This window comes from Meles meles, chromosome 10, assembly GCF_922984935.1.
Source record: "Meles meles chromosome 10, mMelMel3.1 paternal haplotype, whole genome shotgun sequence".
Classification (NCBI taxonomy): domain Eukaryota; kingdom Metazoa; phylum Chordata; class Mammalia; order Carnivora; family Mustelidae; genus Meles; species Meles meles.
Genome location: NC_060075.1, coordinates 91,559,781 through 91,576,493, shown reverse-complemented (window position 1 = coordinate 91,576,493; position 16,713 = coordinate 91,559,781). Strand labels below are relative to the sequence as shown.

At 43.8% G+C, this 16,713-nt stretch overlaps 1 protein-coding gene across 3 annotated transcripts in view; it reads right to left on the bottom strand.

The window, feature by feature from the left end:
* Positions 1-12,366: 12,366 nt before the first annotated feature.
* Positions 12,367-16,713, bottom strand: part of SLC26A4 (solute carrier family 26 member 4) — a 55,528-nt gene continuing 51,181 nt past the window's right edge. For all 3 annotated transcript variants that reach the window (XM_046019991.1, XM_046019992.1, XM_046019993.1), the window contains exon 21: positions 12,367-14,480. In XM_046019991.1, the coding sequence (XP_045875947.1) occupies positions 14,457-14,480 (24 nt within the window). In that variant the 3' untranslated portion in view covers positions 12,367-14,456. The remainder of the gene's footprint in view (positions 14,481-16,713) is intronic.

Here is a 16,713-nt window from a genome sequence, read left to right as displayed (position 1 = left end):
TTTCCATCTTTTGCACAATGGGGATGGTGATTCCCATAACTTAGTATTGTTTTGGAGATTAAATTAGCCAATGAAGGTGTGCCTGGGTGGCTCAGAGGGTTAAGGCCTCTGCCTTCAGCTCGGGTCATGATCCCGATCGAGCCCCGCATCTGGCTCTCTGCTCAGCGGGGAGCCTGCTTCCCCCTCTCTCTCTGCCTGCCTCTCTGCCTACTTCTGATCTCTGTCTGCCAAATAAATAAATAAAATCTTTTTTAAAAAATTAGCCAATGCATTTTGTATAGACTAGCATCACATCTAACAGTAACTGACTGTTGGCAATCTTCATCTTCATCCCTACCTTTCCCAGGTAGTTAAAAATTCTAGACTCCAAGCTGTTTAGATGACAATGTCCACTAGGTGGCACAAGCCACGGGTAAATAAAATCTCCCACGGAACACTGTATTTCTTAAGTTTGGGGTTTACAGGATGAGACAGGGCAGTGGTGATAAGGCAATGTGCATACATAGATATAAGTACAATTTGGCCCCCAAACTAAGTGTTTGATTCATAATAATTTCCTAAAGCTATCATCTAAAACAATTACAAGGCAAACATGTTCTGGTTTGACTCCCAGACCATAGGAGATTCTGATGCTGGGGATTCACAGAGAAACTTCAGGAAGAATCGCCTATTCTGTTTCCAGGTGTGAAGGTGTAAGGCTCGGTCAGGTTCGAGTAACAACCTGGGTTTTTGTTTTGCAGAGATCTGTTCCTCCAGTTTTGTTCTGCTGAGCCGGGTATGACTGGAGAAGGGCTCTGCTGAAGACCAGAGATCTCCATGCCATCTCTCGACGCTGTGGGAGGAAACTTCTGGAAGGACAGGGAAGGGACCAGGCAGCTGAGGTAGGGAGAGAAACTTGGAAGTGCACAAGAGTTCAAATAGGGGTTTTAGCAAGTTTATCTGTGTAATAAGGAATATCAACAGTGCTTTTGCAATTAAATAAGCTTTTCTGACATCTGAGAAAATGATCTCAAGGAAAAGCAAGAATAAAATGGTCTGGGTGGGGGCGCCTGGGTGGCTCAGTGGGTTAAAGCCTCTGCCTTCGGCTCAGGTCGTAATCCCAGGGTCCTGGGATCAAGCCCTGCATGGGGCTCTCTGCTTGGCAGGGAGCCTGCTTCCTCCTCTCTGCCTGCTTCTCTGCCTACTTGTGATCTCTGTCTCTCTAGTAAATAAATAAAATCTTAAAAAAAAAAAAAATGGTCTGGGTGTTTGAGTTACAACACCTTTTTTCCTTTTCTTTCCTATTATTCCCTTCTGTTATCGCTGAGCTTTCAAATGCAGTCTTGTTTCAGATATCTTGGTTATATTTTAGGGAACTAAGGGAGAGTTTTGTGGCCATCTTTGGGCTGAATAATTACACCAAGTCGAACGCAGTTTCAGAAGTAGGGGGACAGGGTTTGTGAAATGTGCAGACACTCCATGGGAATTCTCACTGAGAGAAATCAGATAAGAGTCTGGAAGTCCAACAATTTCATAAGACGGGAGATTTTGTCATCTCGGGATCAAAGAGCAGGACAATCCCAGACAACTGGCCATGGTCGCACGCTAAGCCCACTGAAGGCCTCGGGGCTGCAGGTGGGTCCAGAGCCGGGAGGAGGCGACAGACAGAGCCTAAAGGGCAGAAGTGAGGCGGATGTGTGAGCAAACGGGGAGCAGAACTGATTAAGAGGAGAAATTGAAGAGTAGTTTGGGAAGTGATGTTTCTGCCCTTCGTGCTTAGAAAGAAAAGAAAGGCCAGTGGCAGGCCCATCCCTTGGGCTTCCTGACCCAGACTCCCAATCTGTCCTTCCTTCCTTAGTATCCCGGCGGAAAGGGAACTCCTGGTTCTATAAATGCCAGGTTCCTCTCGTCCATACGCCAGCAGCTCTCCTTTCTCATGCATCTTTGGTTCTTTCTCCACCTGCTCTGTTGTCCTCACACACAAAAAATGTGTGTAAAAAAGTCTCAACATTTTAACACAAAACAAAACTCTATTCAGTTTGCATCTTATGGTTCACGGTCTTATTCTTACTTCCCTTTGCTGCCAGCTTCTGGAAAGAGCAGTCTCTCCGGCCCCACTCCTCTCTTCCCTTGCTGTTCCCTCCGTGCAGTCCGGCCACGTTGCCAACCCCCGACTGCAAATGCTCCCACTGACGTCACTGGGGAAGTTTGTGTCCAAATCATTGGGTAGTTTTCAGCCCAAATCCAACTAAGCTGTTGGCAACATTTACAACTTTATTTATTGTGTAAGTAATGAAGTAATGTATGTTATCTGGTTATAGAGACCAAATAATTTATATAAAATTATGTAAATTTATTCAGTAATTATTGAGTACCTACTATTTGACTGACACTGTCCTAGGCCCTGTGATGTAGAGATAGATGAGATCCTGTCTCAAGGCTGTAGCTAGCTCATAACATTGGAGTTCTCTGTCCCAGGGCCACGTCAGGAGGCATGAGACTTTGGCTGATGAGACAGCAAAATCCTCATAAAGGTGCCAGTATGTGACTGCCTTCTCTGCTTGCTTCGCAATTGGCATTTCAGATTGCCCGCTCCAGTTATTGTCATCATATAATTAACAACTCTCTTAGCAACATACTGTCTTAAAGTTGCTGAAAATGTGATACTTTCAGAGGAAATAACCACTGCTTATGCTCCCCAATCCTCATCCCCTCCGCCAACTAAGCTTTCCTTGTATCTTCTTGTAGCTTGCTTCGTATTGGGGGTGATAGGGTCAGACTCACAGTACACAAGTAAACAATTAACAGTTAGGACTGTAAATGCTAGTCTGAATGATCTTGCCTCAGATCAAGTGTAGAACTGTCAATGACGTGAAGGAAACAGAGCAGGGCAGTGTGATATCAAGCACCACTATGATCTGAATGTTCATGTTCCCCCCAAAATCATATGTTGGAATCCTAATCCCCGAGGTAATGGTATTAGGAGATGGGGTCTTGCGAGGTGATCAGGTCTGAGGACAGAGCCCTCGTGAATAGAAGATCAGGGCTCTTGCAAAAGAGACCCCACAGAGACCCCCTGCCCCCTTCCAAGCTGTAAAAGACACAGTGAGGTCACTAGATCGTGGGAAGTGCTGTTAGATCTGACTCAGTGCAGAGAGGGGAACTGAGTGCGGAAAGGGCAGGGATCTGTCGTGCAGGCGGGGGAGTTTGCGTTGATAAGAGCAGAAATACACATACCTTTCAAAGCTCTTCCCCTTAGCTGTAGCAGAGTCACTCTGGACTCTCCCCTTCTTCTGCAATTGTTTCTTCCCAGTCTCCTTTTCAGACCCCTTTTTAATTGTGGGTGACAGCAGGGTTCTGTCCACAGCTGTCTTTGATCCTCTGCCTGTTCCAGAGACCATCGTGTTCCTGACCACACTGGCCTAGACCGCTGGACTTCACACTCTCATGTGCCGATGCCCCAATGCAGATATATATATTTTTTCATCTCCCCAATTCTATTTCTAACCCAGACCTATCCTCTGACCTCCTGATGAAGCTGCTTATTTGATACCTCCACTTGGATGGAGGCTTCTTGAATTTAACATGCCCCAAATTGGGATTCTTGGGTCCCCCTACACACACACACACACACACACACACACACACACTAATGGTGGGGGAAGGGGTGCTCATTGATGGCCCACATTTCAACTCTCTGCATAACCTGTACCCCCATTCTTTTTTTTTGAGTAACCTCTACACCCAGCGTGGGGCTCAAACTCGCCACCCTGAGATCAAGAGTCACACGCTCCACCAACTGCGCTGGCCAGGTGCCCCTCCTTTTTATGTACCCCATTCTTTGACACAAACTTCGGAAGTTCTTTCATTCTCATGGAAGTTTCATAGTGACAGCCCTAGAGTTTACCAGTTCTCCTTCCTTTCCTAGACACTTGGAAGGATCTATTTACCCACCTCCTTGCAGTTAGACTCGGTGATGGTAGTCACTGCGGCCACTGAAATGTGGGGGAAATTACACATATGGCATCTGCGTGGAAATATTTAGGAACAGGTGCACAGTTCTCTTCGCTGGTTTTCCCACCCCCCCTTTCTTTGTCCCAAAGTTCTCATGTGTCGAGATGCAGATGCCTGAGATCAAAGCAGCCTAGAATGCTGAGCCATCGCGTGTAGGACAGTTGCCCAGAGAGGCATTTAGACCTGTAGCTCCCTGTGAACAAGGGAAAAAAATGAAAAACTCTGTTGTCGAAGTCCCCAAGATTTTTGCTATTTTTTAATTCTGAGGCATGTGTGTTGTGTATTTGAGGTTACTGCACGATACTCGAACCTATCTTGATTCTATAAATCCTGTGCAGATGCATATTTAAGACACAGCTCTTCCAGCCCCTTCTTCCAACCAGCTGACCACCCTCTGAGCCTCTCCTAAATAGAAATTCTGGAACTGTCCGTGCCTCCAAACCCTCCCTCTTCACCTCTCCCGAATTTCAGCTATCATCACCATCCACTTAGTCACTCAATCCTGAATCCAAAAGCAGGGATTATTGTAATGCCAGCCCCTTCCTCATGCCCACAGTCTGATCATGGAGCTTCCCGGATATCTCGAGTCTGTCCTGGACATCTGCAGTGGGCTTCTTCCTGTTCCTGCTTCCGGTCTTGGAATACACCGGATACTTCCAAGGTCAGAAGTTAACAGAGGGTCCCTAGGAACACTTCTGCCTCCCCGCTCTGACCCCCAGCCACCTAGTTCCTCAGCCCACAGGCAACCACAGTGACCGGATCTTTAGGTGCCCGTGCAGAGCTAGCTGCTCAATGACTGTGTATATTTCAGTCATCTTCCAGAGACACGAAACTGACCACCGCCCACTTTAAGGCCTTTCAGTAACTTTCCGTTACAGATTCTGGAGTGTTTAGGACCCGGCACTGGCAGTCTCCTCAGCCTGCTGGTCTCTCAATTCCAGATAACCCCCTTCTCTGTTGAAATTGTTCCTGCCTCTGGGCTCTTCCCTACGCTGTTCCCTCAGCTTGGACAGTTTTCCTACAGATCTGTGTGTGCTAACTCTGTCCTTAAATATTACCTGCTCCAGGAGCGTGCACAACCTCCCCACCCCTGTTTGTCTCTATCACAGAGGGCCCGCTGCTTGTCGCCTCCCAGCCTCTACAAGTAGTCATCGTACATTTGCTGGGATGTTCGCGTGTTTATCGATCATCTCCCACATTAGACTGTACATTCAAAGAGACCAGAGGTTGTGTCTGTTCTGTCTGGTTTGTCACTCACTGTGTACCCCGCTTCTCGCTCTGTGCCCATCACAACATAGAGACACAGTAAACGAATGAATGAATGGATGGATGAATGAATGAATGAATGAGGACCTGATGGGAAAGCTAGTGTCTAAGAAAAGAGGGGGAAAGGCAGATGACACTAAAAAAAGAAACGAGCTTCAACTATGTAAGCAGACAAATTTGGCCTCCATACTGTTTCTCCCTAGAGTACAGAGTTTAGATTTTTATCCTGAGCTTCTTCCCTGGTGTTTGGGTGTGTCTCTGGTTAAGCCAGCCTTCCGGTGCAGAAAGGGGAAGATGAGGAAGAGAAGAGTAAAACATCGCTCCCAAAGTTGGAAGGCCTTGCGTTCTCTGGGAGGGGTTGGTTTCCACGGTTTTCCAGACCTTGTATTTTGTCATAGACATTTAATAACTGGTTTAAACAGAGGTATTGGGCAGTCACGTCTTCCTCTGTTTCAGGGACCAAAAGTTCTGTTTGTGGTTTTTTTTTTTTATAAGCAAGTAACACCAGCAAAGACAGTGACTCCCACATTGAAACAGCAACATGTTTGTTAGGAATGTTAACTCCATAATCTCAAATCAGTGTCTACTCCTGCCTTAAATGTTTTAATACAGCACGTGTTTTCCTCATTGCTTTTATGATTACACTTATCGTTCTAGATAATAGAATACTAAAACTGCCTTAAGGATAAACTATAAAAATAAAAACCACATCCCTTGAACAAGCTTTTCAAGTCACAAAAGCTAATTAATATGTCTGTTTTCATCTGTCACTCTCTCCTTGGAAACCAAACAACAAAGCTTCATTCATCTACTTTAATTTCACCTTTGGAATTTATCTCTAGGTGTCCAGGTCAGCTGCTTGGATTAGCTAGGTAATGGGACCCAGCCATTTGGCCTTTATCTCTTACCAGAGTAGAGGATAAAATCCAAGCTCCTTACTGTGCTCCATAAGACCCCTCGTAACCCAGCCCCGTTCCCCACGCCCCACCCCAGCCTCCCTGCTCGCCACTTCTTCCCTTACTCAAGTGGAGAAAGGTCATGGGCTCGCAGGTGGGTTCCAATGGTACAGATCTCTCCTGTTCACCTGAATACTTCTGTTCCAGGGTAGAGAAGGAAGCTCGAGCCTCCTTTTATATGTGGTATAGACTTGGGGGGAATGGGTTCAAGGATCCTGCAATGCTAGACTCACCACAAATGGAAGAGCAAGGAAGTGAATTCACCTGGAAGGGGTGGGGTTGACTGCTTGGATCAACCACGCAAAGATCAGAGCCCCTCCTCAGCTGTGCGGCAATGCCACCTCGTTCACAGGTGCTTTGAAGGGCACCACAATGACCCAAATGTGTCTCCCTCAAATTTATATGTTGAAACCATAATCCCAAAGCGATGGTATGTGGAAGTGGGACCTTTGAGAGGTGGTGAGGTCAGGACAGTGGAGCCCTCACGTTGGGGTTAGTGCCTTTACAGGAAGAGGCCGGAGAGCAAGCCAGGTGAGGACAAAACAGGAAGACAACCTTCTGTAAACGAGGAAGAGGGCACTCGCCAAGAACCTGACTGGGCTGCCACACTGATGTCAGACTTCTGGCTTCCAGAACTGTGAGAAATAAATGTCTGGGGTGTAAGCCACCAGCGTATGGTCACTGGTTACAGCAGCCTGAACTAAGGTAAGAGCTGTACCTGGTCTCCCTGAAGACTTTGCAGCATTGGTTGGTCAGGATGCGCACCGTTCTCTTACATCTGGACAGTGACCTTCAGATGCTCCTGCCGGGAGGTGTAGAGCTCCTCCATGACTGGGATAGTGATGAGTAAAGATGGAAAAAAAAATTGCAAACCAATTCTAAAATAGATTATTAGGTGGTCAACTTCTCTAGGCTGTAGGAAGCATACTACCAGAGGTGCTCTCCGAAACAAGGACTCAGGATATCCTTGTTTGGCCTGATGTCTGGGAGTAGTGCAATGTAGAGAGGTGTATCTGTGCTTGGAGTGCTTTTTATTTTATTTTTTGAAGATTTTATTTATTAGAGACAGAGACAGCATGAGCTTGGGGGTAGGTGGGCTGAGGGGGAGGGAGAAGCAGAGTCTCCCCTTGAGCAGGGAGCCCGAAGTGGTCCCAGGACCCCAGGATCATGACCTGAGCCCAAGGCAGATGCTTAATCAACTGAGCCACCCAGGCGCTGCTGGAGTGCTTTTTAAAATGGGCCCTCGGGCACCTGGGTGGCTCAGTGGGTTAAGCCTCTGCCTTCAGCTCAGGTCATTATCTCAGGGTCCTGGGATCGAGCCCCACATCAGGCTCTCTGCTCAGCGGGGAGCCTGCTTCCTCCTCTCTCTCTGCCTGCCTCTCTGCTTACTCGTGATCTCTCTCTGTCAATAAATAAATCTTTTAAAAATAATAATAAAATAAAATAAAATAAAATAAAATAAAATAAAATGGGCCCTCAGAAGGAATCTTGCGTTAAAGATAGAGTTAAGCATCTTGATGGTGGCGGGGTTTACGCGATGCTATACTTGGGATAAAACTGCACAGAGCTGCACACATGAGCATACACAAAGAGTGTATATATAACTGGCAAAATGTGAATAACCTCTACGGTTTGTGCCAGTGTTAATGTCATGAGTTGTATATTGTACTTGCTATGGTTATGCCAGATGCGAACACTGGGGGAGGCTAGGTGAAGGGTACGGGGGAATCTGGTTGTACATTTCTTTGCAAATTCCTGAGAATTTGTAATTATTTCAAAAAGTTGTTTTGTTGAAGTTGGGCAGGGGTACTCAGAATACTGGCACACTATATCTAAAACAGTGCACTTGGGGATGACCTTCAAGCTAGATCTCGTGCAAAAACAGTTCCTCCATGTCCAGGCCCAGAGATGTCCCTGAAGAAAAGGATGTCAGCAGATTGAAAATGAGTTTAGAGCCTAGGAGAGCCTCCAGCTTCCTGAAGCTCTGTGTGCATCAAAGTGGATTCCCCAGCCCCTTTTCTGGAAACCTGTAGGGTGAGCAGGTAGATAAGGCAGGTGAAGCTGTGGTAGGCTCCAAGAATAGGCCTGTAAGTCCAGGAAACTCTGAACCACTGCACACTAATCTGACCATGATTCCCAAACCATACTGGCCTTCTTTAGCATCACTGCAGCTTAATTCAGTCTTCCAGCAATATTTATTAATCACCCACTATGCACCCAGCACTCTTCACTCCTTGCCTCACACCATATACAAAAATCGGCTCCAGATATATGTCTAAATGTGAGAAATAAAATTTCTATTAGAAAACATAGGAAAATATTTTCCTTATCTTTGGCAAAGATTCCTTAAACTATATACAAAAAAAAAAAAAAAGCTAACCATTAAGGAGAAAAATGATAAATTGAACTACATTAAAATTCTAGGCACAATTAAGTGTGAAAAGGCAATCCACAGAATATGATGTGGGACTGCCAGCAAGTGGTCAAGAAAGAAATCTTGAGATGTTTTCAGTGCAAAAAGGGACTTTTCTTATAGCACAGAAACAGGGCTGGTGGATAGAAAGAGCTGCCCTGGGATTGTGAGGAATGACAATTGGTTACTGGAGGTTAGGAATAGCATTAAGTCTCTAAGGAATTTGGAAGCAAGTCTTCCAGAACCTTGAGGGGCTAGCTGCTGTTAAGATAAAGTTATTTACTACTGTCTAGTAAGACACTAGTCATGAGACCCTTCAGATGTATATCAGTAGGTCATATGTTTCAAGGACGATTGCTAATTTATATTCTGGGGTGGGAGATGTTCATGATTATCGGAGGGATGTAACACCAGAGCAAAGCTACAGTGATAAAACATTAAAGAGAGTCCTTGAGGGAACTGTAGGAGTGTTACAATCTGTGTGCTTCAGGAATCCTGCCTGGAGACTGGGAGCTGCTGCAAAGGCCAAGCTGTGCTCCTTTTTCTCCCTTTTAAATAGAATAACGTATTTGTAATACATATTTCTACCTGCTGGGGAGAACAAATTTCCTCTGCCTTTCAAGATCCTTCTAGCTGGACTAATAATCAACTTGATTAAAGACAGCTTAACAGAAGAAAATTTAATTTAATTTCCTACATACAGGGAATCCACACAGATGCGGAGATTCCAAAGACAGGTGAAAAGAGGTACATATGTCATTCAACTAAGGAGAAGGGGGTAGGAGTCTGGCACCTCAAAGGGATGGAATGCAATTGACAGGAAGATGAGAAAGAGTAAATGATCGTTAAATGTTTGCAGGGTCACTGAGAAACAATGGGACACAGAGGACTTTGATCAAATAGGCCTTGCTAGGTCTCTCCTTGTCTACCGTACCTCGTTCATATAATATAGTTATCTATGGTGATAGCTCTCTTCCTGGAATAGGTCTTCTGTCTAAATTGTTTTAGGCAGTTGTGGGGGAGGTAAAGAGCTTTTCCTGAATCTGCTGGGTTTTAATTGCTTTTAACTCAAAAATAATCTTCATGCCAAAGTGGACCATTTTGGGACAGCCTACTCTTGGCCCATACACAACAAGGGATTTGTATCCTTACCATATAAATTCTTATGAGGCCATTAAAGAAAAGTAGATAACAAAAAGAAAAATTGGCAAAGGGCTTGGGCAGACAATTCCCCAAAGGGGATATTTAAATAATAATAAACATCTAAGAAGACACTTAACTTCTTTAGTCATTAGCACAAGGCAAGTTAAAACCGCAGTATGATACTATTACACACCCCACAAGAATGGCTCAAATGGAGGGGCACTTGAGTGGCTAAGTTCATTAAGCATCCTCTTAAATTTCGGCTAAGGTCATGATCTCAAGATCCGGGAATTGAGCCCTTCATGGGGCTCTACGCTCAGCAGGGAGTCTGCTTGAGGAGTCTCTCTCTGCCCCTCCCCCACTCATGCTCTTTCTCTCTCAAAAAATAAATCTTAAAAAAAAAATGGTTCAGGGGCACCTGGGCGGCTCAGTGGGTTAAGCCTCTGCCTTCAGCTCAGGTCATTATCTCAGGGTCCTGGGATCGAGCCCCACATCAGGCTCTTTGCTCAGCGGGGAGCCTGCTTCCTCCTCTCTCTCTGCCTGCCTCTCTGCTTACTCGTGATCTCTCTCTGTCAAATAAATAAATCTTTAAAATTTTTTAAAAAATGGTTCAAATGGAGAAGACATACAAATCAAGTGTTGACAAAAATGTGTAGCAACGGGAACTCTAACTTCACAGCGGAAAGTAGTATAAATTGGCGCAGTGCCCTGGAAAACAGTCAGCTGTGGATACTAGATATCTGGCGCAGTGTCTGCTGAAGCAGAATGTGTGTGCGACCCAGCGAATCCACCCCAGGTGCATACTTCACCAAATTGTGCCTATGTTCACCAAAAAACAACAACAATGAGAATGTTTGTGGGAGCACTGTTCATGAAAGCCAAGTGTACACGAATGTACACACACAAGTGTACACGAACGGTAGGATGGATAAAGAACTGGCCGTAAGTCCAGACAACAGATGCGTTACAGCAGTGAGAACGAGGATCTCACGACTGTGATGTTGAGTGGAGTGAGACACAAAGTGGCGGGAGAAATAATATTCTTTGATTCCTTTTATTTGAAGTCCAAAAAAACGGGCTTGAGTGATGGACAGTAGAAGAGGCCCACAGTGACCCCCTGACTGAATCCAGGCAGGCCCATCGAGCAACCAACCTCAGAACATCCATAGACCCTAACCAACCAATGGGCTACTTATAAGTAGGCAGTTACCAAAAAAGGGAAGATTCCATATGTTGCCATACCTCCTTCCCTTCTCCCTTTAAAAACTGCCCCCACACACTGCCTCATGACAGAGAGCTTCTCCTCTGCTCTCCTGCCTGCCACTCCCTTGGGGCGTATTCAATAAACTTGTCTCCTTTGTTCTCCCTCAAGTGAATTTTTTCAACTTCCCATGCCATCGGTTCCACTTGATTCTTGCTCCAGTTTGGGCATCCACATCCGACCAGGCAGACACCACATTTAGACATCACACAGGTGTTAGTAGTTGCCAGTAGAGAGCTTGAGAGGGCTTCTGGGCTGCTGGTTATGTTCTGCTTATTGACCTGGCTGCTGGCTATCCTGGTATCCTTGTTTTGTGGAAATTCCTCAAGCAGTACACTATACTTTGTATCCTTTTGATATGTACATACGTTGTACCAGTGTGACAAGTTTGCTTAGAGGACACCTGGGTGGCTCAGTCCGTTAAGCATCTGCCTTCAGCTCAGGTCATGATCTCAGGATCCTGGGATCGAGCCCCACATCCGGTTCCCTGCTCAGTGCAGAGTCTGCTTCTCCATCTCTCTACCCCTCCCCCCACCTGCTTCTGATCTCTCCCTCTCTCAATAAATAAAATATTTTTTAAAATTTTGCTTAAGGGACGCCTGGGTGGCTCAGTGGGTTAAAGCCTCTGCCTTCGGCTCAGGTCAAGATCCCAGGGTCCTGGGATCGAGCCCCACATCGGGCTCTCTGCTCAGCAAGGAGCCTGCTTCCTCCTCTCTCTCTCTCTCTCTCTCTGCCTGCCTCTCTGCCTACTTGTGATCTCTGTCTGTCAAATAAATTTTTTAAAAAATCTAAAAAAAAAAATTCCTAAAATAATGAAAATCATTGCACAAAATAAACTGGAAATACTTGGGTAAGAATTACAAGAATTAACAGAGATTAGGGCTCCTGGGTGGCTCAGTCAATTAAGCATCTGCCTTCAGCTCAGGTCATGAGCCCTGGGTCCTGCATCTGGCTCCCTGCTCAGCGGTAAGTCTGCTTCTCCCTCTGCCCCTACCCCTTTTTATTCTCTCTCAAAAAGTCTTAAAAAAAAAAGAACTGAGATTATTCATAACATTGTTATTACATTGAGAAGTCTTTACAAAAAGACATTGCGCACAAATAGAAGTGAAGCTATAAAGAATACAGCAAGATGATGGCTGATGAGGGCAATGGCACAGTGAAAATGTAGCTTTTTTATTATATTTAATAGTCTTCTTCAGAAAGGACACACCAGAGTAGTCTGAAAGGCTACTTTACATTTAATAAAAAAAAGGTGCAAATATTTCCAAATGTACATGTTTGATTTTTTTCATTTGTTATTGAAATTCATATACAACACTGGAATCTTATCCTAGAGGTTAAAAACATAACAGAAGACAACTTTAATTTCAAGTAAAATTTCCATTGACAATACAGATTTTAAAGTATGGTTACTATTCACAAAATTCACAGAAAAGGCAGGATTCCTCGAGTGTGCTTGGGAAACAAGTCAGACTGTGTTCTTGTAATAGTCACAAGTGGACCCAAGATTTTACAAGACTCTAGCCTTACTGTAAAATGGAACTTTGGTATTTCCTTGAACTAATTAAAAAAAAAGGGCAGTGCACATTTCCTCTATTAAACAGAGGTATTCATCCATTTTCTGCAAGACTGTTCTATTTACTCTTGGAAGATGTGTCGCTATTATAGGCAGGTATTGATGTGGAAATGGGATAATATCATAATCCTGGGTAGGCTGTTCCCAACAGGGGAGATATCTGTTCTAAATCAGCGAAGGACAGTACAACCCATGAGTGAAAGAATACTGTTGCGCTGCAATCCACAGCAACTCACTCCAATTCCGGTATGCAGAATGATTTGGGTAAGGGGAAATGACAGTGATGTTTTAGGGAACCAGTTTGATCTGACCACTGATAATAACCCTTCCGAAGTAGATAACTTGTTTCTGATCGTATTTAAGAAACACAGAGATAAGACATGCTGACTTTGGACAGCCGAACACATTTGGGAATTTCACACATTTGTGCCAAAGGTACACCACAAATCTCAACCAGGCAAAACGGTGTCTTAGTTGGGGACCTGCGTATTTCTTTCTCCCTAGGAATCAAGTACAACTTCATTCACTGCAGTGTGATATATGGAAATAGTCCTCAGGACCAAAGTCTATATATTATACATAATACCTGGAAAACCATTGGCACTCAGAAAAGATTAAGTAAAAATAAAAGATACAAAATGTTCTAGTTTAAAATATGGATTTTTAAAAACCTATGTATTTTCAATGTGTATATTCCAAACCAACGTTTTTTCTTTTGATACTAAGTTCATTTAGAATGTTGTCTTTAAAAAAAAAAAAACAACTCATTTTAAACATAGACTTATATATAGGATGTTCACTTCTTAAATTTTTAGGGGGGAAGGTAGTCAGAATTCTGTTAGAGATCACTGTACATGCTGCTTAAGTTTTAGACAAAAATATGAACTCAGTCTTATAAACATATCAAAATTTTTTTGTTCAAAATAACACAATTTTTGCATTAGATTTTAAATACACCATACCTCTATATACCTGTACATGATGATCATTCCTATAAACTAAATTAAAGCTGCATTTTTAAGCTGGAGACAATCTCATATATTTTATTTGATCTTAATTGTGATCTGTGACTATTATCATACCAAAAAATGACTTCTATGAACACAATAATCTTATTGCTTTGCTTCTCTGGATCAGTGTTTCTAAAACAGATCAGCTTGGCTCTATAGTTTTTAAGTGAACCTTTTTTTTTTTTTATTTTGAGCTCTGTTTACATATCTGGTTACGTATAATCACACTGATTATTAAGTACTAAGTTTTCATTTTAAAAACTTTGCTTATGTATTTACTAAAAGCGATTTTTGAAGACTTTGATAAATGTGTTAATAATTACATTTCTGCAGTTATTCAGTGTGACCCTACACTGTGACCAGTGCCACTCTTGGGTATCCAGTTCCGTCAGAAATGGACTTCTCGTTGTGATAATCCTTCCTGATTCACCCGCCCACGGGGACTGTTGGGGCACACTTACCCCAACTAACAGAGGTACTCCAGTACCCATGAGAACACTGTTAGCAAATCTGTTGGGAGGAGGAGGGGACAGCAGCATCACATCAGCAGATCTGGACATGGCTAAATCACCTGGATAATTCTCCTCACCATTTTGCACATTTTAGAGGTAGGCTATCCATTTTATAAATAAAGCCTTTCCAAAAAATTCTTAGTGGTTCTCTTTCATTGGCTAAGAGGTTAAAAAAAAAATAGAAGCGTTTTAAAAATCAAATGGAAAGAGAATGAGTGTTTCAGGTCCAAAGAAGTAGTCAATGCAGAAAATGTTTGCATAGAATGACATCGGTGGGTGAATTCTGCCTTGCAGTCCTTGCTTACAGCAACCTCCTGAGCCCGCTTTCAGGAAGCAAGACTACGCATAGCCTGCGGAAATGAAGGGGAAACAAAGCGTTCATACAACCGAATTCTCCTTGAGTCTACGTGCTCTTTGTTTTTTACAAATATGATTTGATAGTTTGGGTTACTCACATTTGCTCATCTTAGGTGTGTGTAGGGTAAAAACTTTATTTTGTACCTCATTGTTCTTAGATTTATTTAAAAGCAAGACGTGCTATTGATCAAGCCCTTACTATGTACAAGACACTATTATTCTTTCACATGCGTCCTTTAATTTCTACCGCTCTATGAAGTATTACTATTTCCATTTCACGTGAAGAAACTGAAATGAAGACATGGTCAGTTATCTTCCCCAGGCTACCCAGCCAGTAGGTAGTAGATTTGGGGCAGACACACATCTGTCTTGTTCTAAAGCTCATACCCTCTATGTCAGGTACTAATGATGTACTCTATGTTGGCTAATCGCATTTAAATAATAAAAAAATAGAAATACAGCTCATACCCTCAAAACCACTCCACTCTACTACTACTCCTCTGCTACCCACAGAAACTCTACCTTAATGACCCTGTTATCTGTTACTTGGATAATGATGCCATTAGTTTATATGGCAATCAGAAAATACTTCTGTAATGTGGCAACTTCTTAAGTTCCAATTTTTTGTAGATTTTATTTATTTATTCGAAAGAGAGAGAGAGCATGAGAGGGGAGAAGGTCAGAGGGAAAAGCAGACTCCCCGAGGAGCTGGGAGCCCGATGCGGGCCTCAGTCCCAGGACTCTGGGATCATGACCTGAGCCAAAGGCAGTTGCTTAACCAACTGAGCCACCCAGGTACCCATTAAGTTCCAATTTTTTTTAAAAAGGTTTTATTTATTTATTCGCCAGAGAGAGAGAGAGCACAAGCAGGGGGAGTGGCAGGCAGAGAGAAAAAGCAGGCTCCCCACAGAGAAGGGAGCCTGATGTGGGGCTCGATCCCACACCCTGGGATCATGAGCTGAGCCAAAGGCAAATGCTTAACCGAATCACCCAGGCGTCCCCTTAAGTTCCAATGTGATGAGTTCTTACTCAGCTAAGACTCACTAAGCTGGTGGACTAAGGACGCAGGACCTCTGATTTTCACCCTAGCAATGTATTTTCCCCACAAAAATCTCTGCCTGTCATCCGCACTGCCTGATTTTACCATAGGGGTTTGAATATCATTCTTCTCAACACCTTTTATCAAGATCTGGAGTAAGGCAGAGAAGGCTTGCTAATCAGATTTGATATGATAGCAGGTAAATGGGTAGTTAATATGCTGGGCGATGAGTTCAGGATTTGAAATTACATCAATAAATTAGAACCAACAAGATGTAATCTAGCAAACATATGCATAACCCCACATTAGGGTAGAAAACCAATTACGTAAATATAAATGGGGAGCCTACCTGGGCCATAGTTTGTATAAAATGCCCAAGTTTTTAGCTGGTCCCTGCTCAACAGAAGCCAAGGTTTTGAGGGGCACCTGATGGCTCAGTCGTTAACCATTCAACTCTTGATATCAGCTCAGTTCATGTTCTCAAGGTCGTGAGATCAAGCACCCCGAACTGGTCTCCAGGGTCAGCAAGAGTCTGCTTGAGAGTCATGCCTTCTCCCTTTGCCCACCCCCCCCCGCCCCCGCTCACTCTCTCTTTCCCTCCATCTCTCTCTCTCAAATAAATAAATCTTTAAAAAAAAAAACAGAAAAAGAGAAAAAAGAAGCCAAGATTTTGATGTGGCTGCAATGGAAATAAACACATTTTAAAGTCACAGGAACAGATGTGTCTTGATAAGATCGAGGTCGGTTGTGGCTGTGTACTCTCTTCACTGACCTGACTCCACCTGGGATTTTGTGTCCTATTCTTGACAGAGAAGCACTGACAAATTGTGTGCCTGTGAGGAGTACCGGAAAGGGAACAGGAGGAATCTCGCCTGGAATGGAGTCTGGGGGACCCATGAGAGCTTCTCTCAAATATGTAAGAGCTGGGCGGTGGGAGGTCCACTGAGCGGTTATTAAAGAAAGGCTGCATCTAGTTTTGGAAGCAAAACTAACACTTGGAGACATCCAATCACGTGACAAACTCCCTTGAAAAGCTACCATTTGCCAATATCTGGAAATGTTCATGTACAAGCTGAGTGAACATCTGTAGGGATGCAGTAGGAGAGATTTCTGCAGGGGCTAGGATGTGGATGTCTTATTCCAAGACATCTTTCAACTTTAAAATTCCTGTGATCAGCCCTTGTTGG